Source organism: Myotis nattereri (assembly GCF_964212035.1).
Source record: "Myotis nattereri genome assembly, chromosome: 16".
NCBI classification, from domain to species: domain Eukaryota; kingdom Metazoa; phylum Chordata; class Mammalia; order Chiroptera; family Vespertilionidae; genus Myotis; species Myotis nattereri.
This window is the reverse complement of record NC_138091.1, coordinates 53,639,366-53,654,483: the sequence shown is the minus strand read 5'-3', so window position 1 is coordinate 53,654,483 and position 15,118 is coordinate 53,639,366. Positions and strand designations below refer to the sequence as shown.

The 15,118-nt window shown below is 64.7% G+C and overlaps 1 protein-coding gene across 1 annotated transcript; it reads left to right on the top strand.

Annotated features, from left to right (window-relative positions):
• Positions 1–667: 667 nt before the first annotated feature.
• On the top strand, positions 668–14,172 carry UNC13D (unc-13 homolog D). The gene is made up of 32 exons (XM_081109733.1): positions 668–799; positions 1,489–1,524; positions 1,759–1,866; positions 1,951–2,010; positions 2,098–2,164; positions 2,371–2,554; positions 2,956–3,000; positions 3,123–3,191; positions 3,344–3,413; positions 3,548–3,652; positions 3,747–3,839; positions 3,911–4,014; positions 5,068–5,185; positions 5,308–5,432; positions 5,531–5,621; positions 5,701–5,757; positions 5,832–5,929; positions 6,030–6,081; positions 6,165–6,298; positions 6,378–6,498; positions 7,225–7,368; positions 7,533–7,631; positions 7,730–7,936; positions 8,079–8,147; positions 9,012–9,091; positions 10,750–10,855; positions 10,934–11,005; positions 11,632–11,715; positions 11,792–11,912; positions 12,111–12,234; positions 12,687–12,883; positions 13,355–14,172. Exons 1-32 carry the CDS (start codon positions 680–682, stop codon positions 13,474–13,476), a joined length of 3,282 nt encoding a protein of 1,093 aa, XP_080965859.1. The 5' UTR covers positions 668–679; the 3' UTR covers positions 13,477–14,172.
• Positions 14,173–15,118: the final 946 nt, after the last annotated feature.

The following is a 15,118-nucleotide window of genomic DNA, read 5'->3' as shown; positions in this document are numbered from 1 at the left end:
CTCTTTGGGACCAAGGTGCCCTCTGGAGGGAGGCCAGGCTCTGCCTCAGCCTCGCCGCCTCTGCCAGCCCAGCTCGGGGCAGCTGCCGGGCTGGCTACCCCCCCAGGACATTTGAAGGGGCGCCCTGCTGCTGTCCTGTGGGGGCAGGGCCTTTGGGCCGTCCCCGCCTGGCACAGCCTGGCCGTCACCTCGGTGGAATGTCACCTGTGGAGTGGAGCAGGCTGAGCAGTTGGCCACCTGCCGGGGAGACACCTCCCTGGAGCCCCCGCCCTGTGCCCCCCCCCGACCCCACCCCAGGTCTGGGGCCCACTTAGGAAATGTGGGTGGGAGCCCACCCACCCAGGGAGTGGGCCCGCCTGGCGCCCCCTGCTGGGGAGCAGGGACCCTCGGGAGCCTCTGCAGGGGGGTGGGTGGGGTGGGGTGGGGCCGGCCCGCCCATGAGGCCACCGGCTGCCTCCAGCCCGGAGTCCCTCCCAGGATCCCCACGGGCCAGCCCAGCGGGAGGGAGGAAGGTGCAGGCCCCACGGGGCCTCTGAGGTGGTGAAAGCGGACCTGACCCTCTCCCCACCTGCCCTCCGCCCCTCCCGGCTCAGGGTGGCAGCCCTGGCCCTTTGCATAATCCTGTGGCTTCGCTATCTTCCCCCGCAGCTGCGGCGCGGAGGGAAGGGCAGCGGCCACCATGGCGACACTCCTGTCCCACTCGCAGCAGCGGCGCCCTCCCCTCTTGCGACAGGCCATCAAGATAAGGCGCCGCAGGGTCCGAGATACAGAGGATCCCCTGCCCCAACCGACGAGGGAGGTAGGAGTGACCTCAGCGGGGAGAAGAGCTGGCCTGGGTGGGGCTCTGTGGTCTTGGGGTGCGGGCCCCACCTCTCTGGGGCTGGGGCTGAGTGTGTGCTCGTCTCCCCTGCCCCCCCCCAACCCCCCCCCCCCCGGGCAGAGCCTTCCGGGTCAGCAGAGCAGGGTCTGTGTTCCCTGGGCCACCCCTGGGCCTGAGGTCGGGGTCTGAGCCCCTCTCTCTGGTGGAGCCCCGCCCCGAGCTCCTCAGGCTCCAAAGGCACCGGCTCCACCAGGCAGGGGGTACCCCCACCGGGCCAGGCGGCTTGGGGACCCGCTGAGCAGCCCCCAGGCCTGCTTGCCATGACCCCCTGTCTCCCACCTCCGCTGCCAGGCCTCACTTCCGCCGCTGGGGTGCGAGCGTGGCCACCGATAAGCCTCGCTGTTTCCTCTGGGGAAGGAAAGGAGGGGGGCCCCGGGGGCCAAGGGCTCACGCTGCCGGGGCCGCTGAGCACCATGGACCTCGGCCACCACAGGCCGGGGGCCGAGGAAGGCGGCCCAGGGGCGGGCCCCCCAGGAGGCCTGCTCGGGGAACTGGGGGAACAGGTGCGCCGGGGGCTGGGTGCCGGGCGGGGCCTGCTCTGCGGAGCCGCTCTGGTCCAGGCCCTGACCCCGGCCCCCCAAACTTTGTCTTTCCACCTTGCCCCCCAGATCGAGCCTCCGTCCCACCACTTCTCCCCGGAGCAGGTAAGAGTCGGCCGGAGTGTGGGACGCAGAGAGGGGCTGGGAAGCGGCCTGCGTCCTCCAAGCAGCCCCTGGCATCCGGGCCGAGCTGACGGCCACAGCGCCCCCCCCCCCCCGCCCCTGCATGTGTGGGTGTGCCAGCCCCGCTGCGGGCAGGCGGTGCTGTGTCCCGGGCCTGGTGGGGCTCAGGCCTGGTGGTGGGTGGCTGGGTCCTGAGGTGCCCCCGCTGTGCCCCAGCGGGCCCTGCTCTACGAGGAGGCTCTCTACACCGTCCTGCACCGCGTGGGGAGGCCCGAGCCCAGCCACGTGAAGGAGGCCTCGGAGCTGCTGCGCTACCTGCGGGAGGTGAGCGCGGCCCCGCCCCGCAGCCTGGACCCGGCAGCGCCGTCCCGCCTGGCCCCTCCACCCACCGCCCGCTCCTACCCGCAGGCCTTCCAGGTGGAGCCCGAGGAGCACCAGCAGATGCTACAGCAGGTCCAGGAGCTCGAGGTAGCCCTGGCCCGGGGCCATCGGGGCGAGGCTGGGGCTGGGAGCCCAGCCCCCTGTGCCACTCAGGCGCCCCTCCTCTCTCTCCAGAAGCCAGTATTTTGTCTGAAGGCCACAGTGAAACAAGCCAAGGGCATCCTGGGCAAGGATGTCAGCGGTGAGTGGGTGCTGGGGCCTGAGGGCCTTCTTCCCGCTCCTTCCTCTCCTGGCATCGGTCTGTCCTGGAACTCTGAGTGGGGGCTTGGCTCCCCCAGACACCCTGAGGCTGCCCTGGTGCTGATGGCTCCCTGCCCGCGGAGTCGGGTGGGGGTGATGAAGGGCCCTCCCAGAGCCCGGCCAACACCCTCCTGCCTCTCCCCCCAGGGTTCAGTGACCCCTACTGCCTGCTGGGCATCGAGCAGGGGGTGGGCGTGCCGGGGGGCAGCCCGGGGTCACGGCGGCGGCAGCCGAAGGCCGTGGTGAGGCACACCATCCCCGAGGAGCAGACCCACCGCACCCAGGTCATCACCCAGACGCTCAACCCCGTCTGGGACGAGACCTTCATCCTGTACGTGGCCCGTCCCTGTGGGAGGGTCCCCCGGGAGCAAGAACAGCAGGACTTCCTGGCCTGGGGAGGGGCCTGGCTTGTGCCGAGGAGAAGGCCGCTCCTGAGGCAGGGCAGACAGGGCGGACAGACGGGGCGGACAGACGGGGCGGACAGACAGGGCAGACAGATGGGGCTGGCCGTGTGCTGGAGGAGTCGGGGGTGCAGAGGTCAGCTTGCAGGGCTGATCTGGGGTAGCCTGAGCCTTAACTTAAAGGAGGAGGGATGCGGTTGGGAGGGGAGGTGGAGTTGCCAGGAAGGGGCTAAGTCCACAGTGGGTGGTGCTTCCGGGGACTGGGGCAGCTGTGGCCTGGACGGTGGGTTTACCTTCCGAGGCCCTCACCCGTGTCCTCCTCTCCCGACAGGGAGTTTGAGGACATAAACAGCGCGAGCTTCCACCTGGACATGTGGTGAGGAGCAGGCCCCGCTGTGGGAGTGGGGAGACATGGGGGGGCGAGGTGTCAGCCTCCAACCCACGGGGTCAGGAGCTCCCAGGAGGCCCTCCACCTCCAGCTCGAACCTGTGCCACCAGGGACCTGGACACTGTGGAGTCGGTCCGGCACAAGCTCGGGGAGCTCACAGACCTGCATGGGCTGCGAAGGTGGGTGCCGCCGGGCTCCCAGGGAAGGAGTGGGGGCTCCCCCACACACCCAACACCAGTTGCTGGGCCCGGTGGCCACACATGGGGAGCAGGTGCCATCCTGGCCCCTCAGGCTCTGGGCCCGTCTCCCTCACGCACCCTGCCTGGAACAGGATCTTCAAGGATGCCCGCAAGGACAAGGGCCAGGACGACTTTCTGGGGAACGTGGTTCTGAGGCTCCAGGTGAGTGGGGCGGGGAAGAGGCGGGAGAGAGGCAGGAGGGGGTCGGTGAGGGCGTCGGGCGGGTTCCAGGTCTGCCTCCTGGCGCCTCCCTGTCCCCACTCGTGGGCGTGAGCATCTCCTGACCCCGCCGCCAGGACCTGCGCTGCCGGGAGGATCAGTGGTACCGTCTGGAGCCCTGCACCGAGACCTACCCAGACCGTGGCCAGTGCCACCTCCAGTTCCAGCTCATTCACAAGCGGGTAGGCCTGGGCCGAGGGCCAGGGGCCCCCAGTGGGCTGGATGGGCCGCACCGGGCGCGGGGGCTCGGCTCACCCCGCACTGGCCCTCCTGCAGCGAGCCACAGCCGCCAGCCGCTCCCAGCACAGCTACACGGTGCACCTCCACCTGCTGCAGCAGCTCGTGGCCCACGAGGTCACCCAGCACCAGGTACCGCCCTCCCGGGCTGGGCAGGGCCTGGTCTGCCTGCCAGGCCCTGACCCCTCCGCCTGTGCCCTCAGGCAGGCAGCACCTCCTGGGACGGGTCGCTGAGTCCCCAGGCTGCCACCATCCTGTTTCTCCATGCCACCCAGAAGGACCTGTCCGACTTCCACCAGTCCATGGCGTGAGCGCACCACCCCCTCCCTCCCTCCGGCCCCCCGTGGGCTGGCAGCCCGGCTCTAACCCCCCAGAGGTTTCTGTTTGCAGTTTTGAGTTCGTTGCCGACTTGTAAAATCGGGGGGTTTCCGTACAGATTCGTATCGCCAGCTCTCGTGAAATCTCAGCACTGACGTCCACGCAGCCTCTTGCTGGGCTGCGGTGGGTCAGCGTAGAGCGGCATGTCCCCCCCAGTCCGTCACGTTGCCCTCGAGCCCACGTCACTCCCTGCCAGCACCTGAATCCTGGGCATCTGAGTTTGCCAGCCCTGCCCCAGGCCCACCCCCCCTTCCCAAGGCCACTGCCTTCCTGCAGCAAGTCTGTGCCCTGAGGCTACTGGCTCTGCTGGGCCTGTCACATCCGGTGTCACAGCAGTTGTGGGAAGGCCAGGGAGGCGCACATGTGAGCTCACAGGCATTTCAGTGCACACGGGGTCGGAAGGAGGGCACAGCGGGTGCTGCCCTGAGCAGGGCTGACACTTGGCTTTGGAGTCAGGGGTGGGAGGAGGCAGCGCGAGGACTGGGGGCAGCGGGGGTTCCTGGACAGGTGGGGGCAGGTGAGGAGGGCCTGGTTTGCCCACCGGGCCCAGGCCTGTCACGCAGGTGGCCGCCATGTCCCGGCAGGGACAGTACCAGGGCCGTGCCCGCCCCCACCCTCCCACTCGAACCTTGTCTCATTGTCGTCACCACCTCGGGGAAGTCTCCCCTGAATTATCTAAAGGGAAGTTCCAGCCAGTGTTTGCTCAAGTCTCCAAATCTGATTTTTCAAAAGCAGCAAGAAAGCCGAATTTTAAAATCACACGTGTCCTAATTTAAGAGACGGGTGATTAACTCACATGTTTGAAGCGCATTATAGGCACAGAAATCCTCTGGGTTACCTTCAGCCTCGGCGGGTCAGTGGGATCCCAGGAGGCTTCGGGGCGGGGGAGGCGCTGTCTCCCCTCCCCCCCAGGCTGGGCTGGGCGAGCAGCGGGAAGGGAGGTGCCCAGCCTGGCCAGGCTGAGGGCTTCCGTGTGCCACAGGCAGTGGCTGGCCTACAGCCGAGTCTACCAGAGCCTGGAGTTCCCCAGCAGCTGCCTCCTGCACCCCATCACCAGCATCGAGTACCAGTGGATCCAGGGCCGTCTCCAGGCAGAACAGGTGGGCTGGGGCGGGGTGAGGGTGTTGGGCAGGCAGGGCCCAGGGACGGGAGCGGCTGTGGGGGCCCCATCAGGCAGCTCGGGCCTCACAGCATCTTCCTGGGCGTGCTCCTGGGCCTGCAGCGGGAGGAGCTGGCCACCTCGTTCACCTCCCTGCTGGCCTACGGCCTGTCCCTCATCCGGAGGTTCCGCACGGTCTTCCCTCTCTCGGTCGCCGACTCCCCAGCCCGGCTGCAGTCTCTCCTCCGGTCAGTTGGTCGGGGACTAGGGAACAGCGGGGGCGCCTGCAGGGATGGGAAGCTGTGGAGGGAGGGAGGGGGTGGGCAGCAGCTCTCTGTCCTCACAGGGTCCTGGTCCAGATGTGCAAGATGAAGGCCTTTGGAGAGCTGTGCCCGGACAGTGCCCCGCTGCCCCGCCTGGTGACCGAGGCGCTGCGGGTATGGTGCCCCCCTGGGGATGGGGAGGGCATGTGCCTGGGCCGAGCAGCCCCCCTGCTCACTGCCTCTTTGCCCGCAGACTGGCACCGTGGAATGGTTCCACATGAAGCAGCAGCACCATCAGCCCATGGTGCAGGTGAGGGGCTGTGCAGGGTGGTGGCTGGGCGCCTGCTCTCCCAGCCCCGCTCAGCTCTCCCCTGTCCCCGCCAGGGCCTGCTGGAGGCGGGCAAGGCCCTGCTGGGCCTGGTACAGGACATCACTGGCGACCTGCACCAGTGCCAGCGCACCTGGAACAAACTCTTCCACAAGTGAGCGGGGCGGGGCTGGGAGAGTGGGGGCAGGGGCTCCGCACGTGGACCAGAGGGACCCCCGTGTGTGGCACCAGGTCACCTGCCGCCCCTCCCGCAGTGTTCTGAAGGTCGACCTCTTCTCCATGGCCTTCCTGGAGCTGCAGTGGCTGGTGAGCCCCCGGGCCCAGGCCTCCCCCCCCCCCCCCCCCCGCCCTGGCCCTGGAGCCCCGCCCACCACGCCGTCCCCTCGCAGGTGGCCAAGCGGGTGCAGGACCACACGGCCGCGGCGGTGAGCGGCCCGGTGTCCCCAGAGATGGGCGAGAGCCTGTTCCAGCTCTACATCAGCCTCAAGGAGCTCTGCCGGCTGGGCCCCGCGCCCTCGGAGAGGTGGGCCGCAGGCGACAGGAGGGCCGGCCGCCCGCCCCGCTGGCCCCGCCTCCCCAGGCTGAGTCCCGGCTCTCCCCAGGGATGGAGTCCTGGCCCTGGACAGCTTCCACCGCTGGTTCCAGCCCGCCATCCCCTCCTGGCTGCAGAAGACGTACAGCGTCGCCCTGGCTCGGGTGCAGCGCGCGGTGCAGATGGACCAGGTGGGGGTGGGGCCGGGGCGGGGCCTGGGCTGGGGCAGGGTCCCGGCTTTAGGGTGGGGCTTGGGGCTCGCGGGGACTTCAGGATGTTCAGAAGCAGGTCACTGGTGATAAAGGATGCTTTTCTTTTTCATTATTTTAAAAAATATATTTTTATTGATTTCAGAGAGGAAGGGAGAGGGAGAGAAACAGAAACATCAATGATGAATTTTTGATTGGCTGCCTCTTGCACGCCCCCTACTGGGGACCAAGCCCAAAACCTGGGCATGTGCCCTGTCCTGGAATCAAACCGTGACCTCCTGGTTCATAGGTCGACAGTCAACCCCTGAGCCGCTGCGGCCAGGCTAAAGGATGCTTTTAGGCCAGTTGTATACAAAACGCTGCCTGGTTATCCTTGGAGCTGTGGCTTCCCTTCACAGACTGATCTTTGCAGGGGATGGGGCGGTGGGCGTTGTGGGGGGTGGGAGTGGGGCTGGTGAGGGCAGTGGGGGGTGGGGCGGTGGGCGTTGTGGGGGGTGGGAGTGGGGCTGGTGAGGGCAGTGGGGGGTGTGGGTGGTTAGGGTTTGGGGGGATGGTGGGGTTGCGGGGAGGGAGTCTGGGCGGAGCCTTGCTTGTTCCCCTGTAGCCCCCTGCCCAGCTCTGTTTGCAGATGGTAGAAGCAAGGAATGCTGTGGAAGGGAGGAGGGAGGAGGGCATGGATCTCCTTTCTGACTGTTCCCCATCTCCCAGCTGGTGCCCCTGGGTGAGCTGATCAAGCACAGCACCTCGGCTGTGGATCTGTCCACCTGCTTTGCTCAGATCGGCCACACTGCCCAGCAGCTGGACTGGCCCGACCCAGAGGAGGCCTTCATGATCACGGTCAAGTTCGTGGAGGTGCGGCATCTTCCCCGCGGCCTTCCCGCCTTCTAAGGCAGCCTCATTCCCGCCCACCCTGGTTCTCCAGGGCCTGCATCCCCAGTCCTTGAGATTCCTGTGCCTTCGCCATCTGCCCCTCCTGGGTGCCCCCCCCCCCATTGACCACCCCCTCCTCACCCCAGGACACCTGTCGGCTGGCCCTGGTGTACTGCAGCCTGATAAAGGCCCGGGCTCGTGAGCTCGCTGTAGGCCAGAAGGACCAGGGCCTGGCAGCCAATATGGTAAGGACCAGAGCTAAAGGTTGGGCTGGGATCGGGTAGAGACTGCCCACCTGCCCCTATTCAGGAAGCTCTGCATCCCCGTGCCCTCCTGCCCGCAGCTGTGCGTGGTGGTGAATGACATGGAGCAGCTGCGGCTGGTCATCGGCAGGCTACCAACCCAGCTGGCATGGGAGGCGCTGGAGCAGCGGGTAGCGGCTGTGCTGGAGCAGGAGCAGCTGCGGAACACGCTGCACGCCCAGCTGCAGAGCGCGCTGGCGGGGCTCAGCCACGAGATCCGCACCGGCGTCCGCACCCTGGCCGAGCAGGTACCTTGTCCGACCCACGGTGACCCTGGCCCGCCCATCCTCAGCCTAGAGCCTCCCCCACAGCAGGCTGGTGTCCAGCCCCCACTCCTTCCCGAACCTAAACTCAGGCCCTGGCCTCCGCCCTGCTGTTCTGTGTCCGCAGCTGGAGGCGGGCATTGCCAAGCACATCCACAGCCTGGTGGGCGTCAGGGAGTCCGTGCTGCCGGAGGATGTGAGTGGCTCCCTCCCACTGACCTTTGCCAGCTCTATGGGTCTAGGTTTGCGAAGGAGAACAGGTTGGGCAGGAGGCTGGACGTCATGGGTGTCCGAGAGAAGCCCCCCAGGCCAGCCGTGGGCAAGGACTGTCCCCTCCTGGGCCTCCTTGGGTGCTGAGGGGGCAGGCCTGGGACATTCCCGAGCTCTCCTCGCGCAGTGAGTGTAGGCGGCCATGGGGCAGGTTGGGACTTCGCCGCCAAACACCTGGCACACCCTTCTCGGCTGCCTCCCCGCACAGCTGCCCTGTTCACACAGCCCGCTGGCCTGTCTCCTCATCTGCCAGCAGGGATAGTGAGGCTTACCTTCGATGGCTGGGAGGTTCCTCATGAACCCAGCATTATTCAGGCACCCACTTGTGCAGGCATTGCCTAGGTACGGGGACATGGGGCAGTGAGCGCCGTGACAAAAGCCCTGCCTTCCTGGAGCTTACATTCTGCTGGGGGCGGTGAAAGCAGAACCAAGTATGTCTGTAACTAGAGCTGTTGCCGTGACTTAAATATACTGTATGTGTATGTGAATATGTGTATATGGACACACACACACACACACACACACACACACACACACACACACACACACGGTGCGTAAGCCAATAGGTGCCAAAGAGAAAAATGAAACACGAAAGAAGTGGGACGTGTGGGAGGCTTGTATTTTCAGAGAGAGGCCTGGGAAGGCCTTACTCAGTGGGTGCCGGCGGAGTCAACCTGCAGGAAACAAGGGAAGGAGCAAGAGCATTTCTGGGGGAGGAGCGGCAAGGCGGGCAGGGCCGGGTGGGACCAGGATGGGCCCAGCTGGACATGCTGCCTGTCCCTCTCCGCAGGCCATCCTGCCCCTGATGAAGTTCCTGGAGGTGGAGCTCTGCTACATGAACACCAACCTGGTGCAGGAGAACTTCAGCAGGTCCGCAGCAGCGCTGCCCCCCGCGCCCACACTCACCCCTGCCCCACCTGCCCCCCTTTCCTGCCTCCGCATCGTTCCCAGGGGAGGCGGCCACTAGCCTCTGCTTTAGTGCTTGCTCTAGGGACAGGAAGCTCACTTCCTGATGTCCTTTCTCCATGAGCCTCGGGCCATCCGGCCCGGCAGACTGCCCCCTAATGTCATGGGCAGCTGGCATTCCTCTCCCACGATTCAGGGGCAGTGGGGGATGAGGTCAAGGGCGTGGGGTCTGGACAAGCTGGATTCAGCCTTCAGCTTCGCCGCTGCTGGGGGATGCTCTTGACTGGATTACTGTATAGTCTTCTGTGTCGATGATCGTGGTTCTGGCCTCTATTAAGGACTAAATGAGTCACTGAGGTGCTGAGAGCAGAGCCTGTACAAAGGAAGGGGTCATGAGCTGCAGGCACAGTGACAATGGTGATGGTGTCAGATCCTCCAGGTGGCCGCAGGCCCTGCCCCCTACTCCACTCCTAGTGATGGGGGGTGGGGGCATGAGAGCGCACCTTCTTTTTTTTTTTTAGTATATTGATTTTTTTTACAGAGAGGAAGGGAGAGAGATAGTTAGAAACATCGATGAGAGAGAAACATCGATCAGCTGCCTCCTGCACACTCCCTACAGGGGATGTGCCCGCAACCAAGGTACATGCCCTTGACCAGAATCAAACCTGGGGCCTCTCACTCCGCAGGCCGACGCTCTATCCACTGAGCCAAACCAGTCAGGGCAAGAGTGCACCTTCTATAAAAAAAATTATATATATTGATTTCAGAGAGGGAGAGAGAGAAAAAAAAAACAATGAGAGAGAATCATTGAATCATTGATTGGCTGCCCCCTGCATGTCCCACTGGGGATCGAGCCTGCAACCCAGGCATGTGCCCTGACCGGAATTGAACCTGGGACCCTTCCATCTGCAGGCTGATGCTCTATCCACAGAGCAAACCAGCTAGGCCAGAAGCCCACCTTCTTTATTTCTTAAGCCATAGAATGCCAGTTTTGAGCTTTGATTTTCACCTAAAACGGAATTTAATCTCCACCAAGATAGGAGCTTTACTCTCCACTGTCTCAAAAGCCCTTAGAAGTGTTTGGTGCACGAGTGTGTGACCAAGTTAGCTACTTTGAATGTCGACCTCCACGCTCTCTACTGCACATTTTCGTACTTAACCGCCTGGCTTCACTTTGACACATGAGAGTTCAGGTGGCTATTAGGCCTGTGGCTTGGCTGCTACTTTTTCCTCCCAACAGTAAGCAGATGCTTTTCCATGCGGCGGGCTGAAATCCTATTCGTTTTGGCCACTGCCATCTTGACCCACGATCAGTCATGGGGAGCAGCCTCCCCACCCCTTGTTTGTTGGGGTTGATAATCCTGAGAAGGCTTCTGCACAAGGTTGGGTCCAGCTGCCCTAACCCCCAACTGCCCGCCCCCTGCCCTCAGGAGGCCAGCCCTCACTCCCTAGCTCCCTGCCTGGGCCCTGGCCCCAGTCTCACCTGTGAAGCAGGTGGGGGGTGAGGTGAGGAGGAGCTGTGGATGGGCCTGGGTCCCATGAGGTCCTTTCTCAAAAGCATCTCTGCTTCCCCGTCTTCATCTTTCTGTCCTGTGTCTGGCATCCCGCGGCTCCTCACCCAGCCTTTTGACCCTGCTCTGGACCCACACGCTCACGGTGCTGGTGGAGGTGGCCACGGCCCAGCGGAGCTGCCCCCTGGCCTCTAGGAGGCTGAAGGTTGCGCTGCAGGTAAGAATCCAGTGATGCAATGATATCCCTGTTGGTGTGTGTGCGGGGTCACCTCTGATGTGTCTGCTCATCCTCTAGAACCTGGAGATCTGCTTCTATGCTGAGGGCTGTGGCCTGCCGCCCGAGGCCCTGCACACGGCCACCTTCAAGGTACGGGCCTTTGGTGCGGCTGGGGTGGGGGAGCCAGCCCTCCCGTGCTCACCTGTGTCCAGGAGAGCTACGTAGCCACAGTACCTAGCACCAAATGAAAACGTGGGCCCGTTTAGCCCTGGCTGGTGTTGCTCACTGGGTAGAGCCTCAGACTGAAGGATCCTGGGTTCGATTCCGGTCAAGGGCATGTACCTCGGTTGCAATCCCTGGACCCGGGTCACGGTGTGTGCAGGAGGCAACCAATCGATGTGTCTCTCTCACATGGATGTTTTCCCCTCTCTGTCTCTCTCCCTTTCTTCCACTCTCTAAAAATCAATGGGAAAAGCTCCTGGGGTGAGGATGAACAAAACAACAAAAAAACCGTGGGCCTCATTGTCCAAAAAAAGGAAACAGCAGCAGCAGAACATGAAGCCAGGCGTGAGGGTCTGAGCATGTGGAGGGGGTGCTAGGGTGGCTCGCCCCTCTGCCAGGCAATCCTGAGGGTGTGTCCCGGCCTGTGGTCCCGGCGCCCAGAGCTTTCCATGTCAGATTAACGCCGCCCACTGCGCTGCGAGCCCCGGGAGGGCAGCGCCGGGCCGAGGCGGAGGGTGACAGTGCAGGTGACCTCTGGGCCGGCCCGTTCACAGGACCTGCAGAGGGACCTGGAGCTGCAGGCGGCCTCCAGCCGCGAGCTCATCAGGAGGTACTTCAGCAGCCGCCTGGAGCAGCAGGTGAGGGCGGTCCCTCCCCCTGGCGCCCCGCCCCGCCCCGGCCCCGCTGACGCTCACGTGCCCCCCCCCCCCCCAGGCCGAAACCACCACCGAGGAGCTCGGGGCCGTGACCATCAAGGCTTCCTACCGCGCCTCCGAGCAGAAGCTGCGCGTGGAGCTGCTCAGCGCCTCCAACCTGCTGCCCCTGGACGCCAACGGTGAGCGCAGGCTGCCCGCTGGCCACGCCGGGCCGGGGGCTCTGCTCGCCCAGCGGGGGCACTGGGTGCACTTCCTCCGGATGGCCGGGAGGGGGCAGTGCTGCCGAGCAGGGCACAGCCGCAGGGAGTGGAGGCTGGACGGGGCTGGGGTATCCTTGGCCATTGTAGCCACCCACCCCCGCCCCCGCCACTTGCCAGGCTCCAGCGACCCTTTTGTCCAGCTGACCTTGGAGCCCAGGCACGCATTCCCCGAGCTGGCTCCCCGGGAGACCCAGAAGCACAAGAAGGACCTGCACCCGCTGTTCGATGAGACCTTTGAATTGTGAGTGGGCCCCACGCTGGCAGCGCTTCCCCAGCCCTGGACCAGCTCGCACTGACTGGGCCCAACGGGCTCCCCTGAGGTGACCTCGTTTGGGTCCGTGGGAGGGGCACCTGGGACAAGGGTTTGCTGGCATCAGTCCCCAGTCTGCTCCCTGGGAGGGGCAAGGCTGCTGGGGGAGACGCCCCCTGTCACTTCCGGGGAAGGGTCCTGACCTGAAGTCCGCTGTTGCCCAACACCAGCGGCCCCGGCCCGGGACACGCCCCCTGGTTTAAAGCATCGGCCCTGTCAGCATCAGACCCCGTGGCCTTTGCACCCCTCCCTCCCCGCAGTGTGGGGGTCTCCCTCCCAGTCCTGGCCGGTCCTCGGGACCAGGAGGTGAGCCCAAGAGTGGGGGTGGGTGGAGTGGCAGTGTGTGGGGTGGGCAGCCGAGCCCCGCTCTGCCCCCCACCCAGCCTGGTGCCTGCTGAGCCGTGCCAGAAGGACGGGGCGTGCCTCCTGCTCACGGTGCTGGACCACGACACGCTGGGGGCCGATGACCTGGAAGGGGAGGCCTTCCTGCCTCTGCGCTCGGTGCACGGCCTGCACGGGACTGAGGAGCCTGGGGAGGTGCCGCAGACGCGCCTGCCCCTCACCTACCCCGCGCCCAACGGTAGGCCTGAGCCCAGCGCTGGGGGTGCAGGGGAGGGGCAGCCTGTCAAGGCTCAGACTGAGGCCCCCCGAGGTGAAGCCATTGGAGCCAGCGTGGTGGCTGATGTTGCTGAGACCTCTGGGTCAATCAAGAAGCCAGCGTAACTGACGCCAGGCCAAGTGTAGGGACTGTCTCTGGTGGAGGAAGGTCACCATATTTACCTGGGGAGGGCCCATCTTGCTAACAGGAGGTCGTGTTTGTGCACGTATGGGCCAGTTCTACTTCCTGACATATACTATTAACTTTTTCAATCCGTACCACCACCCAATGAGGCAGATACTATTCTTGCTATTTTATAGACAACTGAGGCACAAAGAGGTTAGCTAGCCTGAGGTCCTCATATTAGAAGGTAACAGTCGCCTGCTGTCCCCTGCACTACCCAGGCACTGCCCCCCCGCCCCGAACCTAACCCCCAAACACCTCTCTTCACAGGGGACCCAGTCCTGCGGCTGCTGGAGAGCAGGAAGGGGGATCGTGAGGCCCAGGCGTTTGTGAAGCTGCGGCGGCAGCGAGCCAAGCAGGCCTCCCAGCACGCCCCACGGCCCGGGAGATAGCCGTGGAGGTTGGGCCCCTGGTAGGGACAGGCTTTCCTGGGAGGTCTGGTTGTCCCCACCGCAGTGCAGCCCTCCAGCCTGGCCTAACACTCAGAAGGGCTCTGCCAGGCTGGAAGGCCAAGTGCAGACCCCTCTGGTCTCCTGCCAGAGTGGGGCCCACGGTGCTGGGGACACCACCAGCAGTATTTACACCCCCCCCCCCCGTCCCCGCCCCGCCTCAGCCTTGGCTCAGCATTCTCTGCCAAATCCCAGCACCAGGGGAGGGGAGGCGGCTGTGCATCTCCTGCCCCTCTCCTCTGGGAAGTGCTGGCAAAGCAGGGGCTCAGCCATCTGTCTCCCGAAACCTATTCCAGCCACTGTGTGTGGGGGGGTAGGCTCCCTTGGGCCTCTTCAGCACCCCCACTCAGACTCATTGGGGCTAGGACCGTGGGCACAAGTGCCCTGGGGGCGGGTAGCCATAATGAAGGAGCCCGGGTCCCCTCCTGACGGGGCTGCCAACACCCAAGCTAAGGAGCCTGGAGCCAGGGACCCGGCTCTGCCAGGAGAGAGCTGGCAGGCAGGGGGGCTGGCATGGAGGGCGGAAGCCGAAAGGACAGCTTGGCTAACCATATCTACTGAGGACATCTCCTCCCCGAGCCAGTACCGGCACCTAAAAATGTTCTTAGCAAAAATAAAATCGCAATCCATCGACCTCAGAAAACATGCTGTTGGCCTACAATGGGGCCCGGGTGTCAGGTCATACAAACCCCCGCCCAGCCTGCAGGACGCCTTGGGCTGCCCCCACCCCGGGCTTGGCCCACCCCTCCCCCCCACGTCACAGGCAGGGAGTGAGTGTGGGGTAACTGGTATCACTGATATTTGGGCCAAGAGCTTTGAACAGAACACTACCAGCACACCCATTTCTGTCGTCCTGCCCCGCACAGGGGCCGGGAACTCCAGGGGGAGCACCGAGAGCGGGGAGCCTCCCCGGGCACAGGCTGGGGCTGAGCGGCTGCTCTCACAGCAGGGCTTAGAGGAGCGGGTCCCAGCCCTGCCGGGGCGCAGTGGCCTATGTGCTGGGAGGCAGCACCTGGGGCCCAGTTGTCATTCTAGCTGCGTGACCCCAGTCAAGTCCGTTACCCTCTGTGAGCCTGCACAAGGGTGACATGTGGGAAGTCTGAGATCGCTCCACAGCCCTCTTCAGCTTTGAACTTCTGAGGCCACAGAGAGAGGAGCCTCTCAGCTGTGTTTTCTCACACCCACCTACTAGGCCAGCTGAGAGCAGGGGAGGGAGGCAGTGGCTCAGAGGCTGGGATTGGGCCCTCAGGGGGCAGGGTGGAGGGCGGGACATCTCTGGGCCTGCCTTTCTCTTCATGTTTTTATGAGAAGCCCTGGTTTCCTCCGAGAACCCACTAGGGCCCTGCGTCCTTTGGAAAACAAACAAACCAGTGGCAGCTGTCCATTGAGCCCTAAAGAGGAGAGTCGTAGGGCCAGGAGGTCTCTGTCTGGGGCTCAGGGTCCCCACAGCAACCACAGAGGCCTGGCTCAGAGAACATGAGCCCAGGGAGCCCTTGGGCCTCTGCAGGCGCCCAGCCTCAGCTCGGGGTGGGGGAATAAGGGGGTACAAGCTGTTTCCTCAGCCGGGGCAGAGCTCCCAGCCCAG